This window comes from Gorilla gorilla, chromosome 23, assembly GCF_029281585.2.
Source record: "Gorilla gorilla gorilla isolate KB3781 chromosome 23, NHGRI_mGorGor1-v2.1_pri, whole genome shotgun sequence".
In the NCBI taxonomy this organism is placed as follows: Eukaryota; Metazoa; Chordata; class Mammalia; order Primates; family Hominidae; genus Gorilla; species Gorilla gorilla.
Genome location: NC_086018.1, coordinates 36711005 through 36723595, shown reverse-complemented (window position 1 = coordinate 36723595; position 12591 = coordinate 36711005). Strand labels below are relative to the sequence as shown.

At 48.3% G+C, this 12591-nt stretch overlaps 1 protein-coding gene across 7 annotated transcripts in view; it reads right to left on the bottom strand.

Annotated features, from left to right (window-relative positions):
• The window catches only part of GTPBP1 (GTP binding protein 1), a 41961-nt gene extending 29407 nt beyond the window's left edge, over positions 1 to 12554 (bottom strand). The window contains exons 1-3 of one of the 7 annotated variants that reach the window (XM_031005379.3): positions 12149 to 12554; positions 7582 to 8549; positions 4771 to 4882 (exon numbers count right to left, since the gene is read on the bottom strand). In XM_031005379.3, the coding sequence (XP_030861239.1) occupies positions 4771 to 4882; positions 7582 to 7773 (304 nt within the window). In that variant the 5' untranslated portion in view covers positions 7774 to 8549; positions 12149 to 12554. Of the gene's footprint in view, positions 1 to 3553; positions 4129 to 4770; positions 4883 to 7581; positions 10058 to 12148 lie in introns of those variants that run through there. The other 6 variants (XR_010133194.1, XR_004068330.3, XM_063705040.1 and 3 more) reach the window with 6 other exon arrangements.
• Between the last annotated feature and the right edge of the window lie 37 nt (positions 12555 to 12591).

Here is a 12591-nt window from a genome sequence, read left to right as displayed (position 1 = left end):
GTGGGGTAAAAAGAACCTAGGGAGATCTCAGAGCTTGGGGGAGGCCATGAGTTCAGGTCTTCAGATTCCAAAACCAGAGCCTTTTCCTCTTACTGCCTGACCAGTTCCTTCTTTATTTCTGACAATGACAATACCATCTCTCTAGCCACCAGTCTCCTCAGTCCAGTCCTGATGATTCTAGCATTTTACCTTGCCTCCTTCCCTGATGTCTGCCCTTTTTGCCAATCCGCAGCCACCAGCCTGATTCAGGCTCTTATTCTACCTGAACCACCACAACAGACTCTTAACTTTTGTCTTTACAAATTCAGTCTCTATTCCCTCCAACCAACCCCTTAAGGTCCTAAATAAAGCACAGCTCTGACGCCCTCACTTCAAGTCAAAGCTTCTGAATGGCTCCCCAGGCCCAACTGCTTAACAGCCTCCCCATTTGTGCCGTACTCCCTCTTCACTCTCTTCTTGTAAGCCCTGTCCTGGTGCAAGTGGCCCCATCACACACACAGCACTCCCCTTCCTTGTGCTGGGGTTCTCTGCAGGGTCCTAGCTCTACACCTTTGCTCATGGATTTCCTATCCTGGAAGCCCAACAGCGCACCTCCTCCTGGCAAAATCCTACTCATTCTGCCCACAAATGTCTGTGTCTCCCTTACATTTGCAATGTACTGCCTTGTGCAACAGTGTTTTGGATACACATCCTCCCCTCCCCGCACAATACATAAGCATCTTGAAAACAAGGAACATACCGCAACAATTTCCTGATGCCCCACAACCAGTGCCTTTCCTATATCAAGTCCTCAAATGTTTGTAAAATGTAAAACAAATGAACAAAGAGGGAGCGGTTGGGCTGAGGAGTTTCTAAATGCACAGCAAAGTGAGCCGTGAAAGCCTTCAGGGTTAGAGAAGGGTTTGCTGGGAGTGTTCCTGAGAAGGCTGGCTAAATTCTATTCAACCTCCCCTGCTCCTGTTCTTTCAGGTCCTGCTCCACACCAAGGGCTATCACCAACGTCACCTTGTCCATCAGGGCTCTCGGTCAGTCACATTACCCGTCTCCAGCATGCATCACATTCCTCACTCTGTGGAAGCGGAGACAAAGGTGGAGGAGAAAAGCTGCAGACGTCCAATTACTAAAGGCCACATACTCAGCCATGCCAGACGCTAATCAGATTTCCATCCTGCCGGCTCATTCACTTTTCTTATATGTATTCTCCTCTTCTACAGGCTGCAAAGACTCCCTAGACTCTCAGAATAAAAGTCTAACCTCTTTGGCATGGCATTTAAGGACCCTCAGAATCTGAGCCCTGCCTTCCTCTGCCCAGTCTCTCCTCCTACCACTCAGGACCTCATACTCTCCACTCATCCTACTGGATTACTTTTGGTCCACTATATATTCCTGTCTCCAATGCCTCCATGCCTCTGTGAGAATGGTTTCCTCTGCCCATTCACTATTCCCTCCATTTACCTGGAAAATTCCTACTCATCCTTTAGAATCAATTAAAGGGCAGCTCCTCTTCACAGCCTTTCCTGACTCTTCCACAAAGACTTAGTACTCCTTGGCCGGGCGCGGTGGCTCACATCTGTAATCCCAGCACTTTGAGGCTCAGAGGGATCACCTGAGGTCAGGAGTTCAAGACCAGCCTAGACAACATGGTGAAACCCCGTCTCTAATAAAAATACAAAAATTAGCCAGGCGTGGTGGCAGGTACCTGTAGTCCCAGCTACTCGGGAGGCTGAGGCAGAAGAACTGCTTGAACCCAGGAGGCAGAGGTTGCAGTGAGCCGAGATCATACCACTGCACTCCAGCCTGGATGACAGACAGAAACTCTGTCTCAAAAATAATAATAATAATTTTAAAAGACTTAATACTCCTCCTATGTCCCCTGAACTTTTTTTTTTTAATTGTTTTTCTTTAGAGATAGAGTCTCACTCTCGCCATCTCAGCTCACTGCAACCTCCACCTCCGGGGTTCAGGTGATTCTTATGCCTCAGCCTCCTGAGTAGTTGGGATTACAGCAGTGCACCACCACGCCCAACTAATTTTTTGCATTTTTAGTAGAGATGGGGTTTCACTATGTTAGCCAGGCTGGTCTCGAACTCCTGGCCTCAACTGATTGGCCCACCTTGGCCTCCCAAAGTGCTGGAATTATAGGCATGAGTCTTCTTTTTCAAAGAAATCTCATGATAAATCAACTACAACCTGGGACCCTTAAAAAAATTATTACTGCAACTACTAATATTAGCTAACATTTATGTAATGCTCACTATTCACGATGATTTCCTTGAATTCTCATTTAATCTTCACTACTAGACCATGGGAGAGATTCCATTATTATCCCCACTTTAAGACAAGGAAAAGAGTCGGTAGGCAAATCCAGGCCTGCCAGGTTCCAGATCCTATAGATTAGGCCAGACTGCCCCCTTTTAAAATACCAACATTAAGAATGTATTCTTAAAGAGCACATTCCTCTACATTTGTTACAATTTTAAATGTCTTATTTATCTATACAAAATTTCTCTGAGGTAGGATGAGGAAGGTATCATTATTCCCATTTTACAGAGAAAGGATGTGATAAACAGAGGTGAAGCAGCAAGGAAATCACTGATGAAACTGACTCCTTGGGGCCGTGTATCTGGGTTAGTCTTCTGATTATTGTTCAACTTGTTTAACTAGTTATGATCTCTTTCTATTTGTAAAGAATTCCAGCAGGAGGAGTCACTATGAATCTAATAGCATCCAACTGGTGGATTCGAGGATGATGCTTGGGTGTACAGATGTGTTAATAAATGTCTGACATCTTACGCTTTGCCATGGGTGGGTTTGCCATGGGTGGGTTAATTGCCATGGGTGGGGTGTGAGTTGTCAAGGCATGGTAAAATTCACTGAGTCCACATAAAAGGATGAGGGGAAAGAGGAGTCTTAAGAATCTGGGTCTTCAAAAACAGACTCAACACTTGTCAAAATTGACCTATATGTGGTTCCTGAAATTCTACAATCATTAAGTGATCTTTGAGTGGTTCATCTTATTAGAGCAGGCCAGATGTGTACCTGACATCAAAGCTTCAAAAGGCTACCAATGATCTCCTAGTCAACAAATGGAATGTTTTTTTTTGTTGAACCTGGCATTCATTGCTGCCTCTGTAGCACTTGATAATGCTAATCAACTCTCTCCCTTTCTTGATACGCAACCTCTTAGTTTGCCTATCTCTCTGACCATGCCTTCCTTTAGGTGGTAAGACCCGCAACTAGAGAGGTAGCAGCAAGGATGGGAAGGAAAGAACAGATACGAAAGATATTTCAAAGGAAGGCACAGCTGCATCTGGAGAGCAAATCCTTCTTCTTTATGTCACTCTTACAACATTTCCAAATACTGTTTCCCATGGAGGTTATTTGTGTATATGCCATCTTTCCTCCTTGAGGCAGGGATCAGATTTTAAGTTTCCAAAAGAGCTTTGCAACAGTGGCAGGCCTTAGAAGATACTTAATAGATATGTATAAAATAGTTTAAGAATGATTTTGAGATTTCTTCAATCTTCAACTCAAACTACAAAAGAATTATTACCTGGCTTTACAAAGCCTACATTCAGCAAAGAAAAGTATTTCTTTAATGATGCATCCAGGCCCACCTGGGATTCCTGCAAAGATGACAGAGACAAGTGCTGGCATGGGCTGAATTCATAATCGTTAACAACCCCAGCTGTCATTTCAGCAAAGATAATCCCATAATGAAGATGAAGGTAAGCAGGTCTTGTATTGAAGTTGCTAACTAGGAGTGACCAGGGGAAGAAACCGTAATATACTCTGGGATTGATGTGAGGGCTGCCTTCCTCTAAAATAGTAGGTTCTGTTACAAGGAATAAGCAGCTTGGAGAACAATAACCAGTCCCTTTCAGAATGGTTACAAGCCTATGTGTCTGACAGGATCCAGTGGGGAGAGAGGACGACCTCTGTTATCCCAGCTATCCAGACTAAATAGTCAGTAGGGTCTGGGGCAAGGAGCCTGACAAGAGAGGAATTCTGGGCATCTTTTCTTTGCTGACACCAAGAAGAATCACGGAGGTCCTCTGCTAAGCAGAAAATAAGTAGCAATGGGATCTGTAAACAGGGCCTGGAAGGGAAGACCTTCAGCTGCCCAGGAATAAGCTTAATTCTAGACCTAACTATGGCTTGCCCTATTACCTTAGACAACAAGTTCCTTTGCTTTGTGCTTCATTTCCTCTTATGCAAATAGAGAGTACTGGAGGTAAAAAGGAAGCATCTGTAAAACTGCTTGGAAAGTCAAGCATATTATGGTCACTACGGTCAGAATTAACATTCACTTTGTACTTTCATGTACTCCAAACAGTTCTGCAGACACTAAAGAATCACTGTAACTGAGACACATAAGCAGAAAAGTTCAAAAAGAGGGGAAAATGTGCTCTAAATAATTTCTTTTTTTTTTTTGAGACAGAGTTTCACTCTTGTCGCCTAGGCTGGAGCACAATGGCACGATCTTGGCTCACTGCAACCTCCGCCTCCCAGGTTCAAGCAATTCTTCTGCCTCAGCCTCCCGAGTAGCTGGGATTACAGGCGCCCGCCACCACTAATTAGCACCTGGCTAATTTTTTGTATTTTTAGTAGAGATGGGGTTTCACCATGTTGGCCAGGCTGGTCTCGAACTCCTGACCTCAGGTGATCCACCCGTCTTGGCCTCCCAAAGTGCTGGGATTACAGGCGGCAGGGCCACCGCACCCGGCCCAATAATTTTTAAAAATAAAGTGAAAGGAAAACTATGCTCACCTGATCCCTGCCCAATGACATATATGGTCTCTCCGCATCCCTCGTCCATCCTCTCCCACATCTGCCGAAGTAGGCTGTCATACTGCTCTGATGTAGGGCTCACTAGAACCAGCTAGAAAAGAAACCAACAGCCTTAGGACCACACTTGCTAGAAGAGCACCACAGCCAAAGCTGATCAATAATAGCCTAACCAAAGATCCTGACTGAACCCCATAGCACCCTCATCTAAAAAGGCTGCACAGCCCCTTCATGCCCTCTCTGCTTCTCCTGAAGTAGCCTTTGAGCCTCAGGCCTTATATGAGCCAAATGATATACTAAAATGTGTATGTCTGAGCCATAACCCATGGTAAAGAGGGCACAAGCAGCCTGCCTCCTGCTGCTTAACAGGAAGGGCAGGACCCAAGTGACTGAGAATATGGCACTGTGGATAGAAAGCGCAGTGCTTTCCATCTACATGCCAAAGTCTTCTACCTGCAGTTGGCATCTGGAAGCCCACAAGACATATACCTCATATACCTCCATGCCCTCCACCCACAGGCCAGTGGCTCCCAGGATAACAAAAGAATTCTGTTCTATCTTGTCTTAGCTATTTGGGAATATCTGGGAATGAAAACTGCCTGCAAGACTCGTCTTCATCAACAAAACACCATCACCATTACCACTACGAGGAGTATTAGCACCGTCATTTTGCAAATGTCTGCCAATAACATTGAAGTGTCAACCATTTACTTGGGTAAGCCATTTGGCAATCAGACCCCATTCTCTAACCACTCCTGTGTGACATTGGACAAAGAATTTAACCCCTCTGAGTTTCAGTTTTTCAATCTATAAAACGGAGCTAATACTACCTGCATCCTAAGGCCACTGTAAAGAGCAAATATAATAACATGTAAAGCATCTAGTCCACAGCTCAATAAATGTGAAACTACAAGGTTTTCTTCACCCAATCATTCCCAGAAAAACCTTGTTGGATGAAACTAGCCACCACTATTCACTAAGTGTTTCTCCCTTTGGAAGCTCTCGGAGCCTTAGGTCTCCACATTTTCTATTGTAAGGACATGAACCTTTCGCTTCTAATCTGTTCCTCTGGAATCAATCTATTCAACCCAACCCTTCTCTCCCTCCACACCATCACTTTTTCTTTTTGGTATCATCGATATTAATATACATATGATTTTTTTTAATTGTAAGGAGGACTTCCCCAGCTATGTGATGAAATAACACTTCTAGGAATATTAAATGAGCTGGTCAAGAAATGAAGGTACTACCGTCTTTGCAACTCTGCCCTGCAATTTCCTACCATGTTTCTTCAGCACCTTGACCATGTGTTGACATCCAGTTTGTTTGCTCTTGAGTCAGGTCCATAATCTTGTAACTTCCTGAGTTGACTCATCAGAGCTTGTAATTGTAACCTGGATGTTCCCTGGGTCTTTTACATCGTCCTGGCCATCCCTCTCTCTAAGTTTGGCCATCCTCATTATGGCATTACAGGCACAAGACAGGACCAACTTTGACAGGCTAGCTGGCTTCCAAGTGCTCACCTGAGACTACAATGGCAAAGAGCAGTTGAAAATAACTTGCTTAGGTTGCAGGGAAAGTTCCTTCCCAGTTTAGGACCAAGTTTCATGCAAATTTGCCGCCATAAACTATAAAAAGTCACAAACATTTTCAAAGCTGGATAAAATGTCTATCGTAACTATCCTACAAACATAAGTGGTGGTATTGGTGTTCTATCTTTCACCCACTGCTATTTAATCTGCACAGGAAATTAGGAACTATCTCGTTCACTTCAAACATTTACTGAGTCTCTAGTATGCATCAGGCACTATTAGGTGTCTTCTTAAATATTTCTAATTTTTACAACCCATCTGTACTTTCTTAAGATGAGGTGGTTGGAGAACTGAAAGGTTAAGAAACTTTCCCAACGTCACAGAGCCTTTCGATGGTAGGGCAGGAAAGGGAACCCAGCCCTGTCTGACTCCCAAGTTGGCATTCTTTCCCTAAGGAACGTTAAGCACCTTCAAAACACCAGTCACATCTTGTATTTACTTTTCTATTCTTCACAATGTCAAGCCGTTGGCGAGGCCTTAATTCCTGCCTACCTTCTCGACAGCTCAAAAAACACGGTTTTAAACGTCCTTCACTGCTCCACTCATACAAGATGAGCTTCCACTCACAGGATAGCGAGACTAAGGAGCCTGACCATTTTTCCATTTTGTTTCAGGTGGCCTCGAAAAGTAGACATTCTCGGACATGCTCCTCCCCAGCTGAGCGACTACTTTCTGTTTCCTTTCCCGAGTCTGGGAAGAGACGCGGCGGCCACCCTGCCCTGGCCTCCGACTACCTGTCTTCATGAGCGTCTCGGCCCCCTGCCCGGGCCCCCTCGCCCCTCTGCTGTCCCGCGCGGTCCAGGAAGAGGAGACTCTCGGTCTCCGAATCCCCTCAAGTGGGGACCCGAAGAACGGGGAGGGGCACTGAGCGGGGACAGGGAACGCGCGGAGCGCAGCTGGCATCGGGCGCCCCCGTTCCACGTGGCAGAGCCAAGGGGTTACGATCTCGGCGGGAGACGGGAGGGCGGGAGGCTGGGTTGGCGACGCGGGGGAGCCAAGGTGGGTGCGGGGACCATGGGGACGGCCCCTCGCGCCGCGAACCCCCGCACGTCCCGGAGACTAGCAGGTGGGCGGGCTCGGCCCCTTCTTCCAGTTCCGCGCTCCCCGCGGACAGGGCGGCCGCTGGCCCCGCCGTCGCCCCGGAGACTGCTCGGCCAGCCGCCCGCTCCCCTCAGCGCCCGCCGCCGCCGCCCGGGCCTACCTTGCTGGTGAGGTCCAGTTCTGGCTCGCCGTTGAGCGCCTCGCCGTCCTCGCTGCAGTCCGAGTCAAAGCCGCCGTGGAGTCGGGCGGCGGCCGCCGCGGCCCTGGCCGCCCCCGGGGAGCTGGGCTCGGGGGCGAACATAGAGGCCGGGACCGGCGAGTCCATCGCGGAGCGACTGCGCTCCGTCGCCATCTTTAATAACTTAGGCTAATTCGTAGCCGGCTTCCCTCCCTCCCAGGCTCATTTGACTAATCTATGCACAGAGCCCCGCCCCGCTCCTTATCGGAATAATTTATGCAAAACTTCTCCAGCCGCGTACTGGGTGACACGTACCTCTAGCTAAGAAACAGTCGACCAGGCCTCTCAGCCACCAATCCCTGCAGAGCTTTCAAGTACCTAATGAATAATTAATGAGGCCCAAATCCCAACAACAAATGTCTGAGACGTCACGCGCCCTGCTCCCAGCTTGGGAGGGGGCAGTACCGAGTCCCCGCTACCCGCCTGAAGCCTTCCCGCCAACGGGAGCAGAGAAGAGTGTGACTGACACAGCAGCCATCCAATGAGGAGAGACATACAAACAACGTTACTCGTCAACGCCCCTTCACTCTCCTTGTTTCCAGAGGCGGTACTAAGCCTGCAAATCTTACTGCAAAACAGTAGGCGCTGTAAGCCTTCCGATGACGGACAAGGGCAGGACCCAACCGAGTCATAGAACAGGTCCCGCGCCTGGACCTGCTCATGGAGATAGTAAACTGCAAAATGAGCCTCCCACTCGATTCAGTGACTGAGGCAGTTGCTGGAACGCCGATGTCCAACGTGCTGGCATGCTCCAGGCAACTTTAATAGTAGGATCGATGCTGTACGTTCCAAGAGTTGTAATACTATAGCAGCCAGAGTGAGGCAATAATTAAATGCTGACCTTAGGGAGAATTCTCCATTCACTGCCTTTGCGGAGACAATCACACGAACTAAAAACAGAGGCAAGCAGCTAAAATTAAAAGCCAAAAAACACCTCACCACTTTTGTGGTGAACTGCTAAACCGAAATCTAGGGTCTCATAAGGTAGTTTCCTATGGGTTATTTTTCCAGTGTCATCAGTTGTGAAAAGCCCCAACCCAAAATGCCATCAACACACGTTTTAGTGTCTTGAATTCCTGTTTCAAAAGCCGGAAAAGCCTAGGCCGTCATTGTTTGGCGAAATTAGGGATTAACCAACGTCTAAGAATGTCGGCCTTGGCCACTCGAACCAGGCATCAAGCAAACAAGAGCATGTTTGAGAAGATAAGGAATCCAAGATTTAGGGTTTGGACCTAAACCCTAAATCTTTAGTGAGCAAGTGGCAGGATTGAAAATGGCTTTCAGCTCTGGGGATCTACCTGAAAAGAAAGAGACAGTCTCTTCTTGTCCCTGTTTTCCACTACTATCAAGTCTTATTTGCACAAACACAGCTGGGAATCTTGGACAGGAAGTCATCTGATTCCAATGGTCTTGATACTGTTCTTATGTGCTTTTTAATTTCTTCCTTGCCAAATTGCTCACCTCCATCCTATATGGGCTGGGAGCAATGGCTCACACTTGTAATCCCAGCACTTTGGGAGGCTGAGACGGGTGGATCACCTGAGGTTAGTAGTTCGAGACCAGCCTGGCCAACATGGTGAAACGCTGTCTCTACCAAAAATTAGCTGGGTGTGGTGGCATGTGCCTGTAACCCCAGCTACTCTGGAGGCTGAGGCAGGAGAATCCCTTGAACCCGGGGGGGGGGCGGAGGTTGCAGTGAGCCAAGATCACACCACTGCACTCAAGCTTGGGCAACAGAGCGGGACTCCCACTCACAAAAAAAAAAAAAAAAAAAAAAAAAGAACAACGAAGTACTGGAGGCCTGAACTCATAACTGGCTTCTGAAGGAGGGGCACAGTTTTGTGGGACTGAGCCCTTAATCAGTGGGATCTGACAGTATCTCCAGGTAGACAGTGTGAGACGAATTGAATTGAACTAGAGGACATCCAGCTGGTGTCCCCTGCAGCACTGATGGGTTGCTGGTGGGGAGAAATCCACACATTTTGGTGACCAGAGCTGTTGTGTTGTATTGAGAGTAGAACATTTTAAAAAACAGATTTTGGCTTTTCCTTTACGGCCCAGATTGATAGCATCTCACCAACTGGCTCTTCCAAAGAGTTCAAGTCGGCCGGATGCGGTGGCTCACGCCTGTAATCCCAGCATTTTGGGAGGCTAAGGTGGGCAGATCACCTGAGGTCAGGAGTTCGAGACCAGCCTGACCAACATGGAGAAACCCCGTCTCTACTAAAAATACAAAATTAGCTGGGTGTGGTGGTGCATGCCTGTAATCCCAACTACTCAGGAGGCTGAGGCACAAGAATCGCTCGAACTCGGGAGGCGGAGGTTACAGTGAGCCAAGATCGAGTCATTGCACTCCAGCCGGGGCAACAAGAGCGAAACCCCATCTCAAAAAAAAAAAAAAAAGAGTTCAAGTCCAGAATGTGCTGACAGCTAATAGCGAACTAAAAAAATGCCCTTTGCACTATAGCCTTTACCCAGAAAAGAACTCTCAGAGCAGGTACTTTTGAATTGAACAGGGAACTCTATCATGACATTTTATAGAAGGAATTCCTTACCCTACCCATCTACACGTCTTTCTGAAGAAAAGTTGGAGCCTAGGTTCAAATTCTGTATTCACTACGTACTGGGTTCACATATCATATGTACGTGACCTTTTAAGCAAGTTAACTTCTTACAGCTTGTTTTCTCCTTTAAAGGAATAAAGTATCTAATAGGATAAAATCATCTGTAAATGAACTAATATATGTAAAACACTTAGAACACTGCTTGCTGCAGAGCAAGCCCTCAAACTATTCATATGTAAATATAACCATAGCCGTGGGTAGCTTACAAATTACTTTTTTTTTTTTTTGAGATGGAGTCTCTGTTGCCCAGGCTGGAGTGCAGTAGCACGATCTCGGCTCACTGCAAGCTCCGCCTCCCAGGTTCACGCCATTCTCCTGCCTCAGCCTCCCGAGTAGCTGGGACTACAGGCGACCGCGACCACGCCTGGCTAATTTTTTTTTTGTATTTTTTAGTAGAGATGGGGTTTCACCGTATTAGCCAGGATGGTCTCAATCTCCTGACCTCGTGATCCGCCCGCCTCGGCCTCCGAAAGTGCTGGGATTACAGGCGTGAGCCACCACGCCCGGCCACAAAAATTTAATTCAAAAGTTGGCTGGACAGAGCCAGAGGGCTCCTCACCCTGAGGCAGGCACTCCAGCGTGTTAAATTATAACGTTGAGGGTAATGGTGTTAAAATAGTCGCGTTTGCCAGGTGCAGTGGCTTACACCTGTAATCCTAACACTTTGGGAGGCCAAGACGGGCAGATCACTTGAGCCCAGGAAAGAGTTCGAGACCAGTTGGGGCAACGTGATGAAACCCCACCTCTACAAAAATAAAAATAAAAATTAGCCAGGTGTGGTGATGCACGCCTGTAGTCCCAGCTACTCAGGAGGCTCAGGCAGGAAGATCGCTTGAGCCCAGAGGCTGTGCGTGAGCCGTCAACGCGCCACTGCACTCCAGCCTGGGAAAGAGAGCAAGACCCTGTCTTAAAAATAAATAAAACTTTAGGCCGGGCGCGGTGGCTCATGCTTGTAATCCCAGCACTTCGGGAGGCCGAGGCGGGTGGATCTCAGGAGTTCGAGACCAGCCTGGCCAACATGGTGAAACCCCGTCTCTACTAAAAATACAAAAATTAGCCATGCGTAGTGGCAGGAGCCCGTAATCCCAGCTACGCGGGAGGCTGAGACATGAGAATCGCTTGAGTCCAGGAGGTGAAGGTTGCAGTAAGCCGAGATCGCCCCGTTGCAATTCAGCCTGGGCGACAAAAGTTAAACTCCATCTTAAAAAAAAAAAAAAAAAGGCCGGGCACGCTGGCTCACTTCTGTAATCCCAACACTTTGGGAGGCCAAGGCGGGTGGATCACCTGAGGTCGGGAGTTCGAGACCAGCCTGACCAACATGAAGAAACCCCTCTACTAAACACACAAAATTAGCCGGGCGTGGTGGCGCATGCCTGCAATCCCAGCTACTCTGGAGGCTGAGGAAGGAGAATTGATTGAACCGGGGAGGCGGACGTTGCGGTGAGCGGAGATCATGCCATTGCACTCCAGTCTGGGCAACAAGAGTGAAACTCCGTCTCCAAAAAACAAAACAAAAAAACTAAATTTAAAGCGCAACAATTTCTTCTCGTTTTTCCAGTTTTACAGAAAACCCAAAAGAAGGGCAGCTAAGGTGGATAATGATGCCTACCACGCACCCTAAGAGTAGGTAAAGGGGAAAAAATGAAATCCACGTGGGACTGCGAGTAGTTTTCGCCTTTTCCCGAATGCGCTTAGGTATACCTCGCGCAGAGGTCTCTGCAGAGAGGAAAGCCACCGTGAGAAGAGCGGGGAGCCCCCAGGCAAGAAGGCAGTGGCTTGTGTGTAGTGAACCGAAATGCGACACCAAGGAACTGCAACAGGATTCTCCTCTCCACTTGAAATGTGACTCCCAGCGAGACACCTACCCTTGACGCTTCCTGGACAGGGCGGCACGGTCGGGCCCACTAACCAAGGCAATTTGCGCCCGACCGAATCAGGTGCTTCAAAATCCCCCCTGGTGAGCCGCGCGCTAACCACACATAAAACAGTCAACGGAGAAGGAGCGAGAACGTTCGGCCGAACAGCCCGGCACAGAGAAGAGAGGGGTGCTGAAAGCCGCGGACTGCAGCCGCTGGCCTGGCTGCCGTCCCGAAACAACGCCCACGCCCGGGAGAAGGGCAGGCTGGCGTCCAGGCAGGACTCCCTCAGGCCGCCCCGCCCCGCCAGGGGCCGCGCCGAGCCGAGCGGCTGGACCCCAACCCTGCCGGCCGCCGCCGAGGTGCGCAGGCCGCAGCCCCACACCCACGGCCTTTGCAACACCCCAACCGTTTAACTGCGCCCCTAAACGCCTGGCGTCTACGGCTGCCAG